Source organism: Neophocaena asiaeorientalis, unplaced genomic scaffold (assembly GCF_003031525.2).
Source record: "Neophocaena asiaeorientalis asiaeorientalis breed wild unplaced genomic scaffold, Neophocaena_asiaeorientalis_V1.1 scaffold4, whole genome shotgun sequence".
In the NCBI taxonomy this organism is placed as follows: domain Eukaryota; kingdom Metazoa; phylum Chordata; class Mammalia; order Artiodactyla; family Phocoenidae; genus Neophocaena; species Neophocaena asiaeorientalis.
In genome coordinates this window covers 275,258-299,711 of record NW_020173682.1, presented here as the reverse complement: position 1 = coordinate 299,711, position 24,454 = coordinate 275,258, and the positions used below count along the sequence as shown (strand labels likewise).

The window sequence follows — 24,454 nt, the reverse complement described above, 5'->3', positions numbered from 1 at the left end:
ATATGTATACACTATATTAATATAATTTATTCATAACTGATATATTAATAATATATGTTAATACAGATTATATAATGCACGATATTATAGATGATAGCTAATATTATACAATCTATAATATTATGGATAGGTCTTTTTTAGAAAACATAATTTGCTTGAAGGATATGAGTCACTAATTTGGGGAAGAAAATAAAATCGAGCACTATATAAGATGCATGTACGTTCTGTGAGACCAGAGAAAATAAATTATAAGGAAACACTAGTGTAACTAAGCGCATTCTCCTCTCATCAGGTTACAAAGCAAGGTAAACCTTCCATGTTTCTAAAAGAAATCAAATAAGTGGATAGAAAGCTGCCCCTTCACATGTTGGGCAGCTCAGGATGTACCTGGAATTGCTGTATAAGGACTGGCAATTCCACGTATACGGATACTGTTAAGCGTTAGCACCAAGTAATATAGGGCAGGATCTCTTAGAGCAAAGTTCTGGTAACATTTTAAAAGTAACCTCCCATTTAGAAAATGTTTTTAAGTGAACGAGTAATTTTTTATATTTTGACTTAAGAGATGGAAATCCGTTGTGACTCCCCTGAATTTGGGTTAAGTATAACTAATTACAGTGCTGGAGGCTCTGAGTCGAGTGACTTGCTTTTCTGCTGCTTTCCCTGGTGGTTGGCAGCCACAGGGGGTCCAGGCAGCTTGGGATAAAAGCCTTTGCTTGATCTGCTGGTGGAAATGGACTTTCTTTCCACAGAGCCCCACGGCCAACCCAGCAAACACTGGGTTCCCAACGAGGTGGGTTGCTGTGGAAACCAACAGCTCTAAACAGCAAAAGGGAAGAAAAAAATTAAAAGCCCAGAATCAAGGCCAATTTGAGGGAATATAAAAAGGCATGAAGAATGGTCCGAGGGAGCCAAAATCTTCACAGAAAGAAAGAAAAAAAAAAAGATGGAGCCCACAGGCTTCACTTTCCCTTGCAGGATGAGCCAGAGTTTGTTCGAACAGCCCGGAGGCTGTTCGTTCCGCCGGCGAGAGTGGTCCTCTCAGCTGTGCTCCCAGTGACAGCCACAGAGGGCGCTGTGATCCGGAGTAGTACCTGTTAGCAGGTGACTGTTAGATGGAGAATGTTGGTTTTGGAGTCTGCGTGAGAAGTTACGAAATAACTGGCTTCTGTCATTTGTAGAAAAATAACTAAAGCCGTGAATTATTAGTTGAAGCTGAAAGGGGAGAAGACAAGGCATGCTTGCTGCGTGGCCTCCCAGTGTCTGCAGGCAGTTCTGTTAAACTGCACCTGTGAAGGATGCACTGCGATTCCTTCCTCTTGGCCCTGCCTTTATGTTTGCTCTAAATTGCTGTGTGGGTGCCTCCTCTCCAACCAGCAGTCTGAAACAGACTTGTCGCATTGAGTTCTGAGTCTGTGGCCAATAGAAAGGAGATGTTGAGAAGGTCATGCTGGACTAAAAGAGAATGTTTAGTGCTCTACCCATCAAGCAGGTGCTCTTCGAAAATGGACTGGTTCGTGCCTGCAGAGTCAAACTCTTCCAACCTGCCAAGAGCAAAGGAGTTCTGAATCCTAGTGGAGGTGTGATGCAAGAAGAGGTCTGAGCCACACACCCACGGGTCCACCCACCGTGCTGCAGAATTGGAACCCCTGATGGGGACTGTGGTTTTCAGGGTTCTCCAGAGAAACAGGACCAGTAGGATGCACGGACATTTAGGAAGAGATTTATTCTAAGGAATTGGCTCCCGTGATTATGGAGACAAGTCCCAAGGTTTATAGGGTGAGTCAGCAAGCTGGATGCCCAGGAGAGCTGGTGGTGTAAGTTCTAGTTCAAAGGCTGGCAGGCTTGAGATCCAGGAAGAGCCGAAATTTCAGCTCAAGTCTGAAAGCAGGAAAAAGCCGATGTTCCAGTTCAAAGGCTGGCAGGCAGGAGGAAGTCTCCCTTTACTCTGGGAAAGGTCAGCCTTTTTGTTCTCTTCAGCCCTTCAACTGATTGGCGAGCCCCACCCACATGAGGGAGGCTGAGCTGCTTTGGTTAGTTAAATGTTCATCTCCTCCAGAAACACCCTCCCAGGCACACTCAGGATAATGTTTGACCAAACATCTGGGCGCCCTTATGGCCCCGTGAGGTTGACATATACCATTAACCATCACAGATACTGAGAAGGAAGGCCAGGGGGTGGGAGGAGAACCAGGTGGGTGCAATTTCAAAGAGATGGTCCTCTGTCGTATAGAGTCATCCCAGGACAGCACAGAACCTGAGGGGTGCAACCCACCGCTTCCCACTCCAGCTAGGGAGCTCACAAAACTCCTGTGAGGACGAAGTGCACAGCCATATAAGGAGACTGAGCTGGGACCACCTCACTGCCCTCCTGCCCTGAGACGGGGCCGCTCACACGGCTGCCCCCATCCAGACGTCTCCCTCGGTCAGGAAAAGCACCTTCTTCTTTTTTATTATTTTTAAAATTTTATTGAAGTGTAGTTGATTTACAATGTTGTGTTAGTTTCTGGTGTACAGCAAGATGACTCAGTTATATGTATACATATTTTTCAGATTCTTTTCCATTATAGTTTATTATAAGATATTAAACATAGTTCCCTGTGCTCTACAGTAGGGCCTTGTTGTTAGCACCTGCTCTAGCACCTGCTGTCTTCTAAATCAAAATCCAGCATGAGGGTGGAGTAGATTGGCAGAAGTTAGGTTAGCAAGGTCAAAATCCATTCCTCCATCTTAGCTACCAGGGCGGCTGGGAAAACAAGTCTCTGGCTTCTGCCTTAGACCAAACATGTGATGCAGGAACATACTGAAATCTTCCGAAAATGCTGGGCTGGCCATCAGGGTTCATCTTCCCACCCGCCCTTCCAGTCTCAGCTTCAACTTGCTTCTCTTCCAAGAAGCATTGCCCCATTGAATTCAATGAACCATGATCACGGCCAGTATTCACACCATACATGCTTGTGTAGCCAATGGTGCCCCTTTTTAAATTGTTAATATCACCCCTACATCACCTCTACTTCTCTAGGTACTTTCAGATCTTTTTTCTTTGTTAGTTTGTGTTTGTGTTTGTAAACTCCAGACGCTCTTAGTCTCTTTTTTGCTCTATTTTTTTTTCCTCTGTCTTATCCAGCTTCAGCCTTTTTGCTCTCTGGCACGTGGATCGGTCTTACCTCTCCCCACCCTTACCCCCCAAAACACTGTAAACTCCTTAAAAACAGTAGCCATGTCTTTTTTCTTCTCTTTTTCATCTTCCACAGTCCCTAGTGTAATATCAAGCACATAATAGCTGATCAATAAATATTTTTCGATTAAGTACAATTAATTAGTTATCTGGATTGATTAATGCTCCTCAAATGAATTTTGATAGTTTCTATTTAAAAAAATAATGAGGAAAAAAAAACCCAGTAATGATGGGGAGTTCCCTGGTGGTCCAGTAGTTAGGACTCAGCGCTTTCACTGCCGTGGCCTTGTGTTCAGTCCCTGGTGGGGGAACTAAGATCCCGCAAGCCATGCGGCACAGCCAAAACAAAATAAATCAATTAATAGTAATAATAATAAAGCAAAAATGAATAAGAAATCAGTGGAACAACAACAAAAAACAGGTATATTTAGGCCATATACCAGATGATACCCAGAAATGCTTGTTACTTTTAGTAATTCATTCAGCATAGATATTGAGGGCCTATGTGCCAGAGACTATTCTATGTGCTTGGGATACCTGAGTAAAGAAGGGAAGAGGAACAGACAAAACAGCTCTCTCAAAGTTTATGTCCCAGAAGAGTCAGTTAATACACATATAAATTAGAAACATGTTAGAATCGATAAGTGTAACGCATAGAAGAGAAGGCAGAGCATGATAATATCAGAAGTTCAGGGAGACGCTGGGATTGACATTTTAGAGAGGATGGGCAGAATTGTGAAAACGATTGTTTTGAAACAATCAGAGAAAATTGAAGATTTGCTGGGTATGAGACAATATAGAGAGGTGGTTCTATAAACTGGGCCTGTTAATGGCATTTGGGGTATTTGTTTTAAAAATCCTCATCTGTTGTAAACTGAAGTATTTATGGGGAAATAATGTGACCTAATGTTATGATGTCTGGGATTTGCTTCAAAATGTTTCAGAAAAAAAAAATGAGGAAGGGAAGGAAAGAATGACAAAAGGAAGGAGGAAAGGGAAGGGAAGGGAAGGGGGAGTGGGAAGGGAAAATTGGGTGCGGGGAGCACAGATGAGACAAGAATGGTAGAAAGTTGATATTTGAAGCTTATCAATACTGGGGGGATCCTCATACTGTTTTTTCTACTTTTATATGTGTTCTAACATTTCCATAATAAAAGTTTAAAAGACATAACTAGTGGTCAGTCAAGGCCTCATTTAAGCATAGGCTCAGGAGGTCAGGGAGGGAGCCCCGGGGAATGGGTTTGTGGGGGGAGGTTGCCGAGGAAAGAAACAGCCCAAAGAGCCTGCCCCCTTGCAGCTCCTTGAATTGGGGGTGGGAGCCGTGTAGGAGCTGAGTCTGGGAGGTAATTTGGCTGTGGGGTGGAGAACACATGGAACCTGAAAGTCACTGCAGGGGCCTCGAGTCAAGGTCAGATCCAGGGGGGCTGCAGAATCACACTTGATGTGCTTTCCTTGGGAGTTTGTTGAGCCACCCAGATACCCTGGATCTCTTTACTCAGACTCTGAGGTGAGCGTTTGTAATGCATCATCAGTGCCGTCTGGTAGAAGTTTCTGTGTTGGTGGAAATGTTCTCTCTGTGCTGTCCAGTATGAGAGCCACTGGTCACACATGGCGCTTGAGGACTTGAAATGTGCCTGGTGTATCCAAGGAGCTCAATTTCTAATTTAATTTCATTTTAATGAATTTAAACTTAAATTGACACTCCCCCCTGTGGCTGGTGGCTCCCACACTGCAGTCTTAGGAGACGGTTAGCTGTTCTCCGGAATTTCCCTCCACGTTGGTCCTAACTCCATTTAAGCAACCAGGTCATTCTCACCTCCAGGTGTCTGTAGCCCCGCCTGCGCCCCCTTGCCTGGTGGGTTCCTGTGCATCCTTCAGGCCTGAGCTTACGTGACATCTCCTTGAAAGGCCTTCGCAGTTGAAATTCGGCTCTCCTCCATCCTGCTGTCCTGTGGTACCCAGCTTTCCTTGGAGGCATTTTTCCCAGTTTGTAATTATACTTGGTCTTTATTTATCTAATGTCTAAAGCCAAGAGCTCCTCAGCATTGGGGGTCCATTCACCGCTGTCTACCCACATTATTGGTGTGCAATAAGAGCGGGCTGGGATGGAAACAGAGAGGGAACAGTCTGAGTGTATGCAGTGCTGAGGACCCAGGTGAGGGGCCTCTAACCCAGTGTGGAGAGCAGTTGGTGAGTTGGGAGCAGTTTCTCAAATAAACCTTAACTAGGGCTTTTAAAGGATGAACAGGCATTAGCGACAGGAGAGCGAAGTTGGACAACGGCATTTCCTACACAGATGAGAGGCAGCAGCAGGAAGGAAAGTAGGAAACGTAGGGGACAGTGTCTGGGGCCTGTGGTATGTGGGGATCAGGTGGAACTGGATTGTGGAGGACCTTGGGTGCCTTAAAATGGATCGTGTAGGTCAGGGGTGGGCAGATTTTTCTTTACAGGGCCGAAAGTAAATAGTTCAGGCTTTGCAGGCCTCAGGTCTTTGTCAAAACTTCTGAACTCCACCATCGAAATGCAAAAACCGCCTTGGACGATATGTCAATCACTGGGCATGGCTGTGTTCCAATAAAACTTTATTTATGCACACAAATTCAAGTTCCAGGTAATTTTCATTTCACTATTCTTTTGAATTTATTTTTCCCCCAATCATTTACAAGTGGAAAAACCACTCTTGGCTTATGGACCACACAAAACAGGCAGCTGGCCACATCTGGCCCTCGGCCACATTTGGTGGGGAGAACTGTCGGGTTTGAAGGGGGACAGGAAGTGGTGAGATCAGTATTTCAGGTGGCTCCCTGAAATACTGGCTTCGGTGGGAGCTCAGGGATCAGGTCTTGAGACAGTGGCAATTTCTGTGAAGAGGCTGAACAGCAGTCTGGGTGATAGATTTCCACGGCCTGAGATAGGGCAGTGTTAACAAGGGATGGGAAAAAGGCCGGCTTTGAGATCTATATTCCGGAATCAGAATCAGCAGAACTTGCTGATGGATGTTCAGGGTAGAGGGTAAAAGACTAATGTCCCAGCTTCGAATTAATAATCAGGTGCCCCGTCTCAGCAGGTTACATCAGCTGTCATGACCAACAAAGAAACATAGTGCATCTTATTTTTTTTTAATTGATGTATAGTTGATTTACAAGGTTGTGTTAATTTCTGCTGTACAGCAGTGATTCAGTCATATATATATATATGTATATACGCATACGTATATATATTCTTCTTCATATTCTTTTCCATTATGGTTTATTACAGGATATTGAATATAGTTCCCTGTGTTATACAGTAGGGCCTTGTTGCTTATCTATTTTGTATATAGTAGCTTGTATCTGCTAATGCCTAATTTATTAATTTATTATTAAACTCCTAATTTATCCTCCCCCCCTTTCCCCTTTGGTAACCATAAGTCTGTTCTCTATGTCTGTGAGTCTGTTTCTGTTTTGTAGATAAATTCATTTGTGCCATGTTTTGGATTCCACATATAAGTGATATCATATCAAAAAAGTAATTTCATTCATTTTTATGGCTGAGTAATATTGCATTGTATATATGGACCACATCTTCTTTCTCCATTCATCTGTCGAGGGACACTTAGGTTGCTTCCAGGTCTTGGTTATTGTGAATAGTGCTGCTATGAACATTAGGGTGCGTGTATCTTTTCGAATTAGTTTTCTCCGGATGTACGCCCAGGAGTGGATCTTAATGCACATTTAGGTCTGTGGCCGTGTATAGGGGCTTCCTTTTATCTGCAAGATGAGATTAATAAATAGTTAATAGTGTTCCACCTCGTCATAAGATCACTCCCCTGGTTGTTATTTAGTGGGAATAATTTTATTTGCTGTTGAATGGATAATACAAGTATTTCTATAAAAATGATACCCCAGTGAGACATTTCTGTGACTTCCACTCAATTTTGCTGTGAACCTAAAACTACTCTGGAAGATAAAGTCCATTTCTAAAAAAATGAACTAGATATAGAACCACTGAACAAGAGGGCTGTTCGTGCTGTACTGTCATATGAATAAAGCAAATTGCAAAAGTTTTAAAAATATGATACCCCAGTGGTCTGTAGTAAGTTCTTAACTATAGTGACATGTTTTCACATCCTAGCACACCAAAAGAAGTAGCTACATAATCTCTTCCAAGGACTACAATTGCAGAACATAAACTAGGCTTCCCGTTTTAGAAGCAATTCAAGTGGTAGAATCTAGGACGTTGATTATAGGAGAACTCCTTTCTTGTGTTCATTCACAAATCCTTTAGCTTTTTCCAAATCTCAGCTGCTTTTGCCTTCTCAGCAAACAGTTAAGAGAAAGCAGAAACCTTGTAATCCCACTTATTAGTAAATGTTGCACTACCATGAGATTACATAGATCACTGCAACGCTACAAAGCCACTTTCCCACTTGCCCTGTTTGAGAGGATTTCTGCTAACGCACATGTTAATTCATGTATAACTTCCCATACCACCTGGGGACAAGGAAGACCCCAGTTCAATAAGAAAACAAATGCGTGTTTGTACATACTGCAAACCTGCATTAAGATAACAATGGTAAGATTGGAAGGAATCAACTAAGTATGTTTTGTAATGCCATATCCTTGATTTTCTTGATGTTGATTTTATCTCTTTTGGCAGTTTTCTCCTGTAGTATGAAGTAACCAGGTTCAGTTTCTGTAGCACTTTTTTTCTCTACAAGGTTTTTGGGTTTTATTTTTTTTGTCTTTCCACAAATGGTTTCATCAATTGGCTTTTTTATCTTTAAGGCATTTTATTTACTTACTTATTTATTGTTGGCTGCGTTGGGTCTTCGTTGTTGCGCGCGGGCTTTCTCTAGTTGCGGCGAGCGGGGGCTATTCTTCGTTGGGGTGCGCGGGCTTCTCACTGCGGTGGCTTCTCTTGTTGCGGAGCATGTGCTCTAGGCGCGCAGGCTTCAGTAGTTGTGGCACGCGGGCTCAGTAGTTGTGGCGCACGGGCTTAGTTGCTCCGCGGCACGTGGGATCTTCCTGGGCCAGGGATCGAACCCGTGTCCCCTGCATTGGCAGGCGGATTCTTAACCACTGCACCACCGGGGAAGCCCCTCTACAAGGTTTTGAGAGATTTATTTGGTGCAGACCTTATATAGCACCAAGGTCTAGGATTCTTTAGGTGTTCCGTAGGGTCATCTAGTCAAGAAATGGATTAAGTAAGTGATACTGCCCGAGCCCTTGGACTCTTGAATCAGTAGAAATTGAGGAGGGGCCAGCCGAAAACTTCAGGCAAGGTTCTGTTGGGGAGGCTGCAGCACGAGGGAGCAGAAGCAAGTAATAGGGGCTCTTGCTCACTCCCCGAGGAGGGGTGAACTGGTTCCTTAAATGGGGTAACAACAGGGGCAGGTCTCTGGGCCGGGCAGGACACGTCGCCTCGGTGGTCTGCCCACCCCCTTGCTGGTGCTGTGTGCAGGGACCATGCACAGGGCCCTGATTTTGCTCCCGGCCCCTAAGAAGTGGCGGTTGGTGTGTGGCCTTTTGTATCTTATTGTTCATAATTGCCCCAACTGTGCATGCGTGCAGTTACTTTTTATTCCTTTATAGTTTCTTTCTATTCTGTTGCTCAAGGAGACGTTTGTCCAGGTGCAGTCATTCTGCTAAAGGGTCCTGGCTCCCAGCCTATCTCATCAGTATGTGAAAAAAGGGTGAGAAAATGATCGATTAAGTGAAATTTGCAGTATTGAAAAGGTTGCTTTCGCATCATGAGATCGCCAGCAAGTTACCAAGGTGGAAGTTCTCGAACGGAAAGAAGCTCTAGTCAGTGTAGTGGCCCCAGTTGGGGAAGAGCTTGGGATATTGACTTATTAGCCCCCGAGAAGGATGTCTCATCCCTCCACTTAGTTTCATACCCTTTTCCCCTCCAGCTCTCCTCCCTGTGCCCTGTCCTGGGACCCTTGGACACTGTGACCGAATGCTTTCAAGCATAGTGACTGGAATAACGTAATGGCACTAGCTTGTGTTTGTAATTATACTGAGATATATGTCGTTATCATCCCCCATTTACAGATGAGGAGACTAAGACCTGGAAACCATAAGTAACTTGCCCAAGGCCATGTGGCTAGAGCTTGGTAGAGCCGAGGGTCAAACCTAGAGTGTGAATTGCCTAGAACGCTAGAGATGCACGCTGGGCAGTTCCCATGGGACTTGGACGCCTCCTCCCCTCACTCTCAGGTTGCCCCCAGCCAGGCTTGACCTCCCCAATGGTCTCTCCACCGAGCCAGAGGTTCTCCAGTGGTTCTTTAAACGTGAGCCTCCCTGCTCACCGGTTCCTTGTCCCACGTCCCTCTCCCAAATCACCAGGAAGGCTTTCAGAACTGAGGCAGCTCACAATGTATGGCAAGTAGCGCCTCTAAGCGGCTAGTGAACTTAGGTCACTGGCTACCGTTTACTCCCTTCATACCTTAGCAAAGGGGGTTTCTTGGAGCAGAATACACTGATCGTTCTAGAATATATCTGGAATCAGCATCCCTTCACTGATGTCCACCATGGTCCACCACCATCTCTTGATGGGTTATTACAGAAATCTTTTAACTATTTGCTCAGTCTCCAGTCTTGCCAATCCCTGAGTCCATCCTTTGTCCAAAACCAGGTGTTTCTACGCATAAATTGGATTTCCAGCGAGTTACCAAGGTGGAAAAGCGATAAAGATAAAGAACAATGAAGGATAAAGAACGATCCTTTTAGGTCACTTAGAAAGCCACATCTGATCTGGCCCCTGTTGGCCCCTTGAGCCTTGTCTTTCCCTGGGCTTTGTACCCCTCACACTCCCCCTCCAGCTCTCAGAACCTATTTCCTATTTCCGTTTCTCCAGGAAGCAGGGCTTTCGCTTGCCTTTGGGCCTTTGCCTGTGCTGTTCTGTAAGTGCCCCCTTGGTGCCTCCACCAGATGCCCCCTGGGCATAGCACTTACCTGTCTACTCCCTTCCCTTCACCGCTGTAGCTGTGCACAGTTGCTTATGATTCTAGGGGTGGGGTAACAGTTCAATACACATCTCTTGTATGAATAAATGAAAAGTATTCATTCCAGTGTAATTTTTACCGTTAATTTGGAGTCCGTTTCCCACATCCGTTTTCTGGTTTTGCCAATACTACTAACTCAACTTCAGCCATCTTTTCAAATGTTTACTTTTATTTTTTTCTTCTTCTGACCTTCTCCACTGTGTGTCCTCCCTTTTAAAGGTATTTTTGACTACTTTTCAGTAACGTCTTCATGATTACTAGCACAGCAACCCTGAGCTCTACACATCCGTGTTCACCAGGACCATTGAATTTTGCTGCAAATCTTAGCACCTGCAGGGTCTTTCTGTAGCAGCCCCAAGCCTTGCTTAGGCTGTGTTTGCCAGCAGCGCTGGGCAGGATAAAAGAGCATTGTGTTTATTTAAAGGGATAGAAATTTCCTCTCAATTATTTGTTCGTGTGAGCCGGGAGGAGCCAGGGGGAAAGTAGTTTGTTATGGGCAGTGGTTTTGAGGAAGGGAAGAAATCATGTAAAGTGAAAAAAGGACCTCTAAGAAGAGAACATTCCCGGTTAAAATGATTTATATTTTGGATGTAGATCGAGATTTTCTTAGCCTATCTCACTTTCTACTACCTATCGCGGTTATAGCAGAATCACTGTTGGAATTGCCCAATTAATAGCCACTGTTCTTTGTTGCTCTGTCCTTCTTCCAGAGGTCACCCTGAAGGTCCACATCAGTGACGCCAGCACCCATCAGCCCGTCCCCGATGCCCTCATTGAGATTTTCACGAACCAGGTCTCCATCGCCTCTGGCACCTCAGGGACAGATGGCGTCGCCTTCCTCAAATTCCAGTATAAGCTGGGCAGTCAGCTGATTGTCACCGCCACAAAGCACGCCTACGTGCCAAACTCTGCCCCGTGGAAGCCAATCCGGTTACCCGGTAAGGTGGTCTTAACCTTTCTGTAAAACAGGGCTTATGGTCAGGCTAGGGATGGAGTCAGACATAGAAACAATTTTGTAAGTGTTAAGGGTTAAGTCAGACAATCAGGAAAATACTTGTTCATTCACTGCCTTAGCTTTTGGGGCCCCTTATGTGCAGGAAAAGGTGGGATCCCGGTATGAAGCTGGTTGTACGTTACCATCCATTTAATGGAACTCATTTCCCCAGCGTTCCGCTCTGTACCTTACTGATCGTAACCAGCCGGTGGGATCGGGGCGGTGCTCTGAAGTGGGGCTTTCTCGTCTTGCTTCAGGGTCTGAGACCAAGGCTGGCCAAAAGGTGGGGAATGACGGTGAGACTGTCTTTCTCTTTCCCACCTTTCTCACCTGCTCAGGAAGAACACTGCTGTGTGTTTCTTCCCCTCTCAACACTCTACTCCACTTCTGATCACCAAACATGGGTGTTTTGCCACACATCCAGCAATTTGCGGATTCTGTGACACCAGCTGGGTACTTACTAGATTACCAGTTTATTACAAAGGCTATTAAAGGAACAGCTGGATGGAAGAGACGCGTAGGGCAAGGTCTGTGGGAAGGGGTGTGGAGCTTCCATCCCTTCCAGGTACACCACCCTCCCAGCACCTCCAAGTGTTCACCAACCAAGAGGCTCACCAAACCCCACCCTTTTGGTTTTTTATGGAACCTTCATTATGTAGGCATGACTGATTAAATCATTGGCCATTAGTGATTTATTCAACCTCCAGCCCTCTCTCCTTTCCTGCCTGGAGCTCAGTGGGGCGGGGAATGAGACCGAAAGTTCCAGCCCTCTAATCACATGGTTCCTTCCCCTGGCAACCAGCCCCCATCCTTGGGTTATCTAGGGGCCTTCCAAAAATTACTATATTAACTGAAACTCCCATGGTAAGTGGCTTGTTATAAATAACAAAAGATACCTTTATTGCCCTTATCACTTAGGAAATTCCAAGGGTTTTAGGAGCTGTGAGGCAGGGATGAGACCAAGACCAAATATATATTACTTATTATAAATCACAATAGCACATTACCATTCACCACTGCAAAGCAGCCGGTCTACCACAAGGGGCTAGGATGGTCCCTGACGTGGGTTCAGCTGGGGATGGAGTAGGTGGGAAGCAGCAGACCGTGCCGCTTCAGTCCCCTCACCTCAGGCTCCATCTCCTGCCTGGACCACATTACCTGCCTCGCGATTGTGGTGCGGCGGGTGGGGGGGGGGGGGGGGTGGGAAGAGCATGGGCTTTGGACCTGGGTTCTGGCTCTGGGTCTGTGCTTGAGCCCCTCCAGCTTTGATGCCAGTCTCTGCAAAAGGGAGCTGATACCACCTAGTAGAGTGGTTCTGAGTAAAAAGTGGTTCATGCAGGTGCACTAGCTTACAGTACCTACAACATAGTAGGGGCTTGACAAACGTGTAGCATCTAACACAGTGCCTGGCAAAATGCCAACGTTAGTGCTCACCTGTGTGCCACTGGACACGCCCCGTCAGGGTCCCTGCTGCCCCTGGGGCACATGGGAGCTAAGTGTGACTGTGCCCGCCTTTTCCAGCCCCAGCATCTACCCTCAGCCACAAAATTCTCTTTAAGTTCAGTTTACACTTATTGAGTAGCTACTGTGTGCCCGGCAGTGCCCTGGCCACTGAGGATATAGATCTAAAGACGCAGAACTCGCCCCTAGGGGCTTCATCGTTTAGTTATGACGTCAGCCACAGAACCCGATGCCTCCTGATGGGATCAATGCTCTGATAGATGTAGGTGCCTACGGGGATGCTGGGGACCAGTTCACTGGCCTAGGTGAGCAAATGAAGGAAGGCTTCCTAGAGAGGCTGAGAGGGGAGCTGAGTCTTGAGGATGAGTAGATATTAGCATCAGAAGGTGCTTGTAAGAAGATCCGGATTCCAGGACTCAGCCATTCAGACTGGGCAGGTGGACCCAGGAATCTGCGTTTTCACAAGCAACTCCTACCCGCCCCCCCAGGGTGTTTATGGATAAAAACGTTCACTATAGTTTGGGACCACTGCTTTGAGAGCTATGGAAAGTGGATTTGAAATAGGTACAACTGAGGAAATCCTTTAGCAAAATGTTAGAGAAAAGGAGATAAACCTGAGAAATATTTAGCAGGTAAAATCCAGAAAGCCTTGGAGAATGGGTGGGAGAGATGTGAGGGAAGGGACGAATGAGAAGAAATGGAAGTTGAGTCTCGGGTTTCTGGCTGCTGATGGAGTGGATGGAGTGGATGGAGTAACAGATGGGCAGTGGGCTTGGGAGACCTGCCACCGTGTGGTTCCCTCGAGTTGACTTGATCGATTAATGCCATCGGCTGAAAGAAGCCCTCTTCCTCCCTCCCGTGTGCACCCCTCTCTCCAGGCTTGGGGCTCAGGCAAAGGTGGGTGGAAGTGGGAGTGGAGGTGGGGAGATGGAGAGAAAGGGGTGCGTGTCGGGATTGTAGTTGGTGATGAATTTAGCATGGATTGGATTGGAGCTGCCTCTGGGACGCCAAGTGTGTTCGGGCTTTAGTTTGAAAAGAGTTTGGGGTTTAAGAGGTTTGGAGGTGGAGGTGGAGCTTGGGGTCATCAGCAGCTTTTAAGGGAGACTCAGAACAGTGATCTCACCCAGAGAGTGGAGGGGAGTGGGCCTGGGGCAGAACCCTGGGAAGGCCAGCACGATAAGAAAGGTGGTCCTTGTTAGGTTCTTGCTAAAGAAAATGTTTGACCTCCCCCATTTTTCACACTGAGAAATCACTGGAAACAACCCGGGGGGAAGTCTAAATGGTATCCAGACACCGCAACTCCACCTTTGCTGGGGGCGGGGGGCGGGCAGCAGCACAAGATACCACTGATTCTCACCATCACAGGAGTTATGTTCTGCAGAGTCACCGTGAACACTGAGTTCGTGAATCCTGAGACATTGCTCCCGGGTGAAGTGCAGGGTTAGGTTCCTTAGAGCCTCTGGTCACGTTTTCATCCACTGATCAGTACATCTCCTTGTTTGATGTGTGTTGCTATTGCAAGATACCTGACTCAATATATATTGTTCGTTCATTAACCTTGAACTCATGGCCAACAGCACCGTAACTCATGGCTAAGGGAAGCTTCTCTAACGTGTAATAAGGCACATCCCAGCCTCCTGCAGTTAGAAACACTGGACAGCACTTTGGGCCAGCACTCAGGGGCTGTTTGAAACAGGGAAATCACAAACAAAAAGCACAAGAATGCAAAAACTTGGCACTACATTGATTGCAGGAAGGATGCTTACGGTGTGAGAGCTGAAACGAGAAGGCAGAGCGTCCATCACCTTGGTCGACCTCAGCTGGGAGGAGACTCAGACTTTTGGCCCCTCTGTACGTACACGTAGAAAGCATCACAAGTATTGACTTGGGGTTACAAATAACCTTTAGCAAGTAGGCACATTTGCAAATACTGAACCGACAAATAAGGACGGACTGTACTTTAATTACATTTGTTTTGACTTTGTTAACATGATCATTTGAGAAAAAGGCAACCATTTTCATAATATCCATTCTTCTTAAATGAGTAAATAATGGTAAAAAAAAAATGTAGTTTCATTCAAAGAGTTTTGGACTAGGCTTGAAGATGCCTGGGTTCTAGGCCTGCCCGCCCCCAGCTCTGCCCACACATGGGGGCCCATCACAGCTTTCTGAGCCCAAATCTCTAGTTTCTAAAACTAAATCAATTAGACCGAATAATTTTCAAGGACCCTCCCACGTCTTTCTTTTTCTCTGCTTGCCCTGTCAGCATAACAAGATCCTCTTAACTAGAATCTAACAGAAAACGTGAGCAAAACTTAGGCTGGTCTGCTGTGAAAAACAGAGTATACTATTGTTTTCACGCCTATTGTTGGAGGTGCACTTTTGGTATTCCAGGTAATTGAGCGAGGAGGAGAGAAGAATTGGGAGCCTCTTCTAAAATATTTTTAGAATTTGAAACTAAAAAATAATTTCTTTACTACATGTCCGCACGTGGTTTTGTTTGCATACGCGTTCTTATGAGATTTGAGAGTAGATTTCTTTTCTCCTCCTTGACAGTAGTTCCTGGAGGATGTGGGGTTTTTTTTCCCCTTGCATGGAAGGGGGTACGTATTGGGCACCAGGGAACCACAGCAAAAGGAGAGTACCCCTTACCTTTGGTAGCAGGTAGGAACAAATTTAGCTATATGAAGTGTCATCCATCCACTAAAGACTGTGATTCCACATCTTAATTATTTCGAGCTCTATAGCTCAGGGCTTTTGCAACAGTTCAGGGCTACTGCAGTGGCCTCTGTCCAGCTCAGTCTGACCCCTTCAAAACGCCCTTTACATTACTGACCATTAGTGTCTTAAAATGTATTTTAAATATATATTTATATTATTTTTATAATATAATAATTTCACATATTTATATATTAGATATATGTATTTATATATGGATGTATATTTATACATCCATATATATATGCAGGCAGACCTCATCTTATTGCACTTTGCAGATGTTGCATTTCTTGCAAATTGGAGGTTTGTGGCAACTCTACACTGAGCAAGTCCATCGGCACCATTTTCCCAAGAGCATTTGCCCATTGAGTGTTTGTGTCACATTTTGGTAATTCTCCCAGTATTTCATTATTATTATATTTGTTATGGCGATCTGTGGTTTTCGTTACTTTGGCAAAAAGATTACAACTCCCTGAAGGCTCAGATGATGGTTAGCACTTTTTAGCAATAAAGTACTTGTAAATTCAGGAATATCTGGTGTTTTTTGGACCTGAGGCTATTGCACACTTAATAGACGGCAGTATAATATAAACGTGACGTCTGTATGCATTGGGAAACCAGAACATTGACGTGCCTTCCTTTATTGCGGTATTCGCTTTATTGGGGTGGTCTGGAACTGAACCCGCAACATCTCCGAGGTGTGCCTGTATATATATATCTGTCTAACTACGTTATATGTCTGCCTAAAGGCATCTGATGTCCTCAGGATCAAGTTTAGACTAAACAGAACACAGGGACCTCCTCCCCAGCCGCTTCTCCCTACGTTTCTCACGGTCTGGTCACCCTGGGCAGTTTGTTATTCTCTGAAGGAATCTGGCGTTTTACCCGCTCTGTGCTTGTCTGCACTGTTGTCCCTTTACTGTTCTCTCTGCAAGCTTGTCTTCTATCCGTTAATTCCCAGTGTGGTTGTTCTCTGCGCTCAGAAGTGTTCCAGCCTCTCCCAGGTAGAGTTAGATGTTCCCTTCTCCCTCCTTATCAAAAAACAGGACAGCAGTCAGCATCTTCTCTCTGATGGGTAATATACTGTCTGCCTGCAGGTCTGAGGCGTCTCTGCCACCTCCTGCCCAGGAAGTCCTTGCAGGTGTCTCTACCACCCACGTCTCATCATAGTCATTACAAGAAATCATCTTTTCTCGTATATGAAATAGGGTTTGCAGAGGAGTTTGCCGGAGCAGATGTCTGATGTTTGGAAGCACCAAATGCTATAGGCAAGAAACGTTTCAAAACATCCTGTAATGGTCACACGCATCTCGAGAGACCAATCACAGGTGATTCCAGCTCAGAGTCCCCCAAGCCAGACAACACAGAGGTTTTCAGGGCCAAGGAAATGCCTTCAGGCTCTGTGTGAGCTCTTGAAGGGAGCAGTGTGGTCCAGGTCTGTACCTAGAGAGGCGGGGAGGGCAAAGCCGAAGTCTGGAGGTGAGCTGTTCCCTACAAGCACCAGCAATCTGGTTCTTCTTTCCTGGCCAGTAGGTGCCCTGTGCCCTTGGGTGAAGGGATCTCTGTTAAAGAAGGTTAAGTTTCCCTGGGATGTAGTTCTGCAGGATTTACCCAAGTCAGGCTTCCTCCCTTCAGTCCTGGCTCACACACAGGACCTGATCCCCCCTCCCCCAACTTGGTATAGATTTTTCTTCCAACTTTAAACCCCCAAGGTGAATTCTTTTTTATTTCCTTGCTTGCTTGATTTATTTATTTCTGAGATATAATGCATATCACCGTACGATTCACCGTTTTAAAGTGTATAATTCACAAGGTTGTGCAACCATCACCACTGTCTACTTCCAGAAGTATTTGCTTCACCTCCAAAAAAACCCTCATGCCCATTAGGATTGACTCGCTGTTTCCCATCCCCCCAGCCCCCGGCAACAGCTAATCCCTCTGTCGCTATGGATTTGCCTGTTCCACATATTGCAGACGAATGGAATCCTCCAGTGTGTCAGCCTTTTGTGTCTGGCATCTTTCACTTAGCACGGTGTTTTCCGGGTCTGTCCATGTTGTAGCATGAATCAGTACTTTCTTCCTTTTTATGGGTGAAAATATTCCGTTGTGTGGATGGACCACGTTCCGTTTATCTGCCCATCAGATGACGGCCGTTGGGTTGTCTCCACTTTCTGGCTAGTATCACTGATGCTGCTGTGAGCATTCATGTGTAGGTTTCTGCATGAACATATATGCTCAGTTCTCCTGGTTCTATACCTGGGGGTGGAATTGCCGGGTCACGTGGTGACTCTCTGTTTAATATTTGAAGGAACTGCTGGATTGTTTTCACAGCACCGAGGTGCATCCTTATCTTTGTCATGGCACTTGCCACGTTCTGCTTGTCCTACAGCTATTGGTTGTGCGTCCAAGTCTCCTTCTAATGTAGAACCCTTGAGGACACAGACTGCCCCCAACATTGATCTGTTCCGCACGTCTAGCTCTGGGCCTTGTACATATTGGCAGCTAAATAAATGGAGTAAATATGTAGGGAGAAGTGTCATGTCCAAGGCCAGCCGCTCACTGGTCGCCCCTAGCATTGTCCAGAGCCAGTTGTGCCAAGTAATTGATATTCTTAGCATTTGATATTTCCGGTTCCTAATATCCTTGAAAGTTACTTTACCTCTCTAGGCCTCCCTTTCCTCCTCTTTAAACTTAGAGACTTAGGCTGGATGGAGTCCAAGAAGCCTTTGAATTTGAGTCCGTGAAGCATAGCAGTCGAGGTCAGACTCCAGAGTTCAAATCCTGGCTCCAGTATTTACCAGCTGCGGAGTCCTGGACAAGTTAATTCCTTATCCATAAATCTGTTTCCTTACCTGTCCAATGGGCATGTTAACAATACCTATTTCATAAAGCTGTTTTGAGAGTTAAATAAATTACCGAAATTAAAGCACCTAGGATAATGCCTGACATGTTAGTGAGGGTTCAGTAATGTTAGTGATTATTGTTATTCCATAATATGTTGATTTGTTTTTTTCTTAAAATTCATGATCTCCCCAGAAACGTGTAGGCTTTGTGAATTTTTTAGTTGGAAGTCCAGGTACTTAAACAAGAATTTTAAAACATAGCACAAGTTCTGTCATCTTATTAGTCCCCAGAGTAGGGACGGAAGTTGTTTTTTTTTTTTTTATCAAGAGACACACAGTAATCTAAGCACGTATTTAAAGTCTTTCTTAATGTTAATACCCAATGTTTTACATCCGTGCAGTGTGTACCTTGTACCTTTTAATAGATTCCTAATGGGAGGAGGTTCAGATACTTTACTAACAGCTTCTAACGAATAAAAAATACATAGTTGACTATTGTAGGGCAAGCAGTTGCTCTAGGAGAGATTGCAGGACTCTTCTGGCGTTTTGAAAGCCTTTTGCTAATAACACTTAAAGGAAGACCTGTTTCTCTTCTCTCTGTTTATAGTACTCCTGACACCCGATGGGTGAGTTTCTTCTCAAGCCAACCAGTTCTCCAAGTCTCTGGACACCGACTGGGTGACCTGCAATTCAATTCAGTTCTGACAGTAACTCTCCAGAGTTAGCTCAGAAGCCACAGGTGAAGGGTTCAGGCCCACAAGACCAAGTACCACTTCAGACACAAGCCCCGGGTTGTCACCTGACCAACCAGCTATAAATCAGAGGTTCTCATGAGCCCCTCCCCGGGTTCACTTACTATCATGGCTCACAGAACTCAGGAAGACAGTTACATTCACGGGTTTATTACAAAGGATATTATAAAGGATGCAGATACACAGCCACATGAAGAGGTACAATAGGTTGAGACCCAGAAGGGTCCAAAAGGGGCTTCTGTCCCCGTGGCGTTGGGGTGTACCCTCCTCCCAGCACACATACTTGTTCACCAGCTTGAAGTTCCCCAAAGCCCGTACCTTGGGGACTTTCATGGTAGCTTCAGCAGTCATGGCAGCAGTCATGATCGGTCATGAGCTGTCCACCGCCTGTGTCCTCTCTGGAGGATGGCAGGTGGGACTGAACGTTCCAAGGTTCTCATCATGGCTTGACCTTTTCGGTGAGCAGCCCGCCTCCAGGAGCCCACCTGGTGTCTCCTCAGCAGAACAAAAGATACTCTGATCACCCAGGAAATTACAAGGGATTTAAGAGCCAGGAACCAGAGGCAGAGACCAAATATGTATTTATTATTATGCCACACTGCGAAAAATCAATATTGCTGACTGAGTTGAAATCAGAGAATCCAAGGAATGCAGAGTACTTAAAAAACTGGAGTGGGCATCTTGATTTAAATGTTTGAATTCCCTCGTATCCATCCTTGTTTCCGCAGTGTTTTCTTCGCTGAGCCTGGGCCTGCTTCCAGAACGATCTGCTACTCTGATGGTGTATGAAGATGTTGTCCAGATAGTCTCAGGATTCCAAGGTATGTTTGATATTTAAAAAGAGAAGTGAAGGTAACTCTGGGGCCAACTCTGAAAATCTTGTGAGGGATGACTCTCGTCAGGTAGTGATGGCCGTGAATGTGTCCACAGCTGGAAGTAACAATGCCTGTGGTCCCTACGAGTGCACGGCACATTGGCATTTTGGTAAAATGTCTCTTGGCTGTGGCCTTTTTTCTTCTCGGCCCAGCCTTTAAGTGCATGAGAGGGAAGAAGGGGCTCCACCCTCTGTTCACACCACATCTCTCTCTTCTCCGAAGGCGAGAATATTCATCCTGGGGTCAGGGTCCGAACCCTGTCTGCGCCTCACTGACCATTGGGCGGGGTCTCTCTGAAAAGGTTCATAAGCGTTTGAGAGTATAGAGTTTCAGGTTTTTGGGGTTTTTTTCTTCGGCCACGCCGCATGGCTTGCGGGGTCTTAGTTCACCGAACAGGGAATCCCCCTTAGTTGCCCCCTGCAGTGGAAGCACGGATTCCTAACCACCGGAGCCCCGGGGAATTCCCTAGAGTTTCAGTTTTGCAAGACAAAATGGCTCTAGAGATCTGCACAGCGATGCCGGTACACTTCACACTAGTGCACTGCATGCTTAAAACTGGTTAAGATGGTAAATGTAATGTTATGTGTTTTTTACAATAAAAGAAAATCTCTTCCCTTACCAAAAAAAAAAAAAAAAAAGAAAAAACAAAAGGTTCCTAGGTGTTCGAGTGTGGCCTTTTTCTCTCCCTTGTCCCTCGTTTGTTTTTTTGTTTTTTTCCGGTACACGGGCCTCTCAGCGCTGCGGCCTCTCCCGTTGCGGAGCACAGGCTCTGGACGCGCAGGCCCAGCGGCCATGGCTCACGGGCCCAGCCGCTCCGTGGCATGTGGGATCTTCCCGGACCGGGGCACGAACCCGTGTTCCCTGCATCGGCAGGCGGACTCTCAACCACTGCGCCACCAGGGAAGCCCCAGTATTCCTTTCTTTTAATACCATTTTACACCAGTCATTCTCTACCTGACCACATCCAGGTGCCATTTGCAAATGAGGTGACCTGATTTATTCCTTTTTTTATTGAGTAGCTGTGGGAACGTACAAGGAGGTTCACGTGCTGTTCTTAGAAGACGTATGTAAAGAGAAATAAGTAGAAACGTCTGGGAGCGTATGTGAATCGAGTTGGGAGAGAAAACAGGAACAGAGACACAGGTTTTCATGTCATCTGTGTAGTGAAAGCCCTAAGTTAGCATCCTTTTTTTCTCCTCCTCAAAGAGGGCAGAGTTAGGCCCGAATCCTCAGCACCCTTTCACGTTGGAACCACACTGGGGCCTGCTGGCCTTGGTACCTCCAATCTCTCTTTAGTTAGCTTTGCTATTGTCGTTTCACAACTGAAAGACAGTGGAAGAAAGTGAAAGATAATTTTTCTCCTCCAGTCTTACTGAGATATAATTGACATATACCTTTAATGACTTGAGATGTGTGTGTATTACACGATGACCACAACTGTAAGTCTACTTAACATCCTTCACCACACAGAGTTTTTTCTTGTGGCGAGAACTTTTAAGATCTACTCCCTTAGCAGCTGGCAGATATACACTACAGAATTGTTAACTGTAGTCACCGTGCTGTACGTCACATCCCCAGGACTTACTCATTTTATAACTGGGAGTTTGTGCCCTTTGACCACCTTTATCTGCTCTCGTCACCTCCTGCCTCTGGTGACCACCAGTCTGTTCTGTTTCTGTGAGTTTGTTTGTTTGTTTGTTTTTAAGATTCCACTTATAGGTGGTTTGTTGGTTTGTTTTTAAGATTCCACTTATAGGTGACATCCTACAGGATTTATCTTTTCCTGTCTGATTTATTTCACTAAGCGTGATAGCCTCCAGGTCCATCCATGTTGTCCCAAATGGCAGGATTTCCTTCTCTTTTATGGCTGAATACAGTAAGTCCCCTACATACGAACGAGTTCCGTTCTGAGAGCACGTTCGTAAGGCAAATTTGTTCGTAAGTCCAACAGAGTTAGCCTCGGTACCCAACTAACACAACTGGCTATATAGTACTGTACTGTAATGGGTTTAGAATACTTTTCACACAAATAATACATAAAAAAACACAAAAAATAAAGAAAACATTTAAAATTTTACCGTACAGTCCCTTGAAAAGCACAGTAGTCCAGCACAACAGCTGGCATGCAGGGGCTGGCATCGAGTGAACAGGCAAGAAGAGTTACCGACTGGAGGAGGGAGAGGAGGTGGGCGACGGTAGAGCTGAAGGGTCCTCAGCAACAGGAGACGGAGGGCAGGCGGCAATTCCACTCACGCCTGACGTTGATGGAACGCACATTCGCATCTTTGAAAAGTTTGCAACTTGAAGGTTTGTATGTACCTGTGACATTCCATTGCATATATATACATATATGTGTGTGTGTGTGTGTGTGTACACGCGTTTCCTGTATCTGTTCATCCATCAGTGGAAACTTCAGTTGTTTCCATGTCTTGGCTTTTGTGAATAATGCTCCTGTCTTTGCCTGAGTAAGTAACTTCTGACCCTGGGTGACCTCAGCCGCTCATGGCCACACCGGAACAAGTGGCTGGAGGAAACCTCACAGCTGCATCCACTGGTTACACAGACCTCAAGGTGGGCATCAGCCCTGCAGGACCGAGGCCACTTCCTAATTACTTGTTTTCTGACTCTCCGAGATGGCTATTTCATGCCCTGTCACTCCCACACTGCCGTTTTCTCCCGCTCTGTAGCGGGTGAGCGTTCAAGCTCGTGTATCCCCCAGAAATGCTCCCCTGAGCGTCCTGTGCTCCAGTCACTGCCCTGCTTCTCTGCTGTGCTTTGGGAAGGATGCTCCCTCATCTCTGCTTTCTCGCCTCTCCTTGCCTCTTCAGCACACTCCGGTCTGGGCTCCTCCCTCAGTGCTTCATCAGAGTGTCTTATGACCCCCGTGCGACCAGACCTAAGGTCACCTCTCTTCCTCTCCCGGGATGTCCGCACAGCATTCAACACAGACAGCTGGTCACTCTGTCTTGCGACTTTCTTCCTTTCGCTTCCATATCATGCCTTGCCTTTCTTTCCAGCTCTCGGTTACTTCTTCTCTGGACGCTCCCATGACTGTCCTGGGCCTCTGTTTCTTCTTCCCAATGCTCTCCCTAGAGGAGCTCATAGACCCATGGCTTTCATGTGCCCTGGGCACTGATTACTCCCAATTTCCCCCTAGAGGGAGGCCCTTACTTGACATCTTGACTTGGGTGTCTGCTAGGCATCTCAGACTCAGCAGAGACGCACAGAACTCTTGATGTTTTTTACCTTCCATCTCAGTGAATGGTGTAAACGCACACCTACGCATCCAGCCAAGACTCTAGGAATCATCCTTGATTCTTCTCCTCACATCTGGTTCTCCTGCAGACCCTCTTCTCTCCATAGGTGTTGCTGCCTCGTGAATCCAAGACACCACCATTTCCCCCAGAGAACTGTGGCGGGTTTCTCACTGGTTGCCCTGTGCGCACTCTTGCCAACCTGTAATCTAATCTTCACAAAGTTACAGCGATCAAGTCACCTTGCTTCCATTCTTCAGTGGTCTTCCCATTGTACTTGGAATGAAATCCCAATTCCTTACACTCAGGGCTGGACAGCCCCTGGCCCTGAGCCTCTGGTGGCTGCCACCGTTACCTGGAAGGTCACCACTGATGAGAAGGGGCGGAGATTGTATCTACACACAGAGCATCTTCCCTGCACCCCTTCCCCCTCCGACTTCCCTTTCAGCCCCACAATTCCCTTTGTCGAGCTCTTCTCCTTCACGGCCACCTTTGACGTGCACGGCACCCTCATGGGTCATCCCTTCCCAGTCCCCCTGCCCAGGAGCAGCACTAACCTTAGCAAGGTGTTTGTGACAAGGACTCAAACTGCAGCCCACAGGGTCCATTGTTATGGCCACGCTTTACCCCATCGTGGTGCCAGACCTCCTCGTCGCCCCCTGCTCTGCTTCTCCCTGCCATCTTCCAGCCCTGATGCTGAATTGTCCCCTCCAGTGGCTCTGAGGGGGTTCATGAAGGACCTCAGTGCCCGTGTCGTTTGCCCTCCATAAGCAGAGTCACTTTCTGAACATGCAGTAGTCCTGATGACCTACATCTCCCATGAGTCACACAGAGTTACAGCCAGCCTGGCCCTTTAACCCAAGTAATCCCACAGTGGTTATCCCTCCGTCTGCCCACACTTGCCGCCTTTTTTTAAAATTTATTGATTGATTTGTTTGTTTGGGTGCACTGGGTCTTAGTTGTGGCAGGTGGGCTCCTTAGTTGTGGCTTGCCAGCTCCTTAGTTGCAGCATGTGGGCTCCTTAGTTGCAGCAGGCAGGCTCCTCCTTAGTTGCAGCTCCAGGACTCCTTAGTTGGGGCACGTGGGCTCCGTAGTTGCGGCAGGCAGGCTCCTTAGTTGCAGCATGCGAACTCCTAGTTGCGGCACACATGTGGGATCTAGTTCCCTGACCAGGGATCGAACCCAGGCCCCCTGCGTTGGGAGCGTGGAGTCTTAGCCAGTGTGCCGCCGGGGAAGTCCCACACCTGCCTTCTTTCTGCTGCCCGCATTTGCACTGCATGACCCATGCCCTGATTCAGTCCTGGTCTCGGCCTCCACCCGGGCCACTGCAGTGGCCTCCAGCTAGTGTGCTGGTGTCTGCTCACTGAGCTAGCGTTGGCGCTGGACTTGAG

The 24,454-nt window shown here is 46.4% G+C and overlaps 1 protein-coding gene across 1 annotated transcript in view; it reads left to right on the top strand.

Annotated features, from left to right (window-relative positions):
* The window catches only part of FAM171A1 (family with sequence similarity 171 member A1), an 84,511-nt gene that overhangs the window by 13,654 nt on the left and 46,403 nt on the right, over positions 1–24,454 (top strand). The window contains exons 2-3 of the mRNA XM_024750071.1: positions 10,877–11,104; positions 19,663–19,755. Of these exons, the coding sequence (XP_024605839.1) occupies positions 10,877–11,104; positions 19,663–19,755 (321 nt within the window). The remainder of the gene's footprint in view (positions 1–10,876; positions 11,105–19,662; positions 19,756–24,454) is intronic.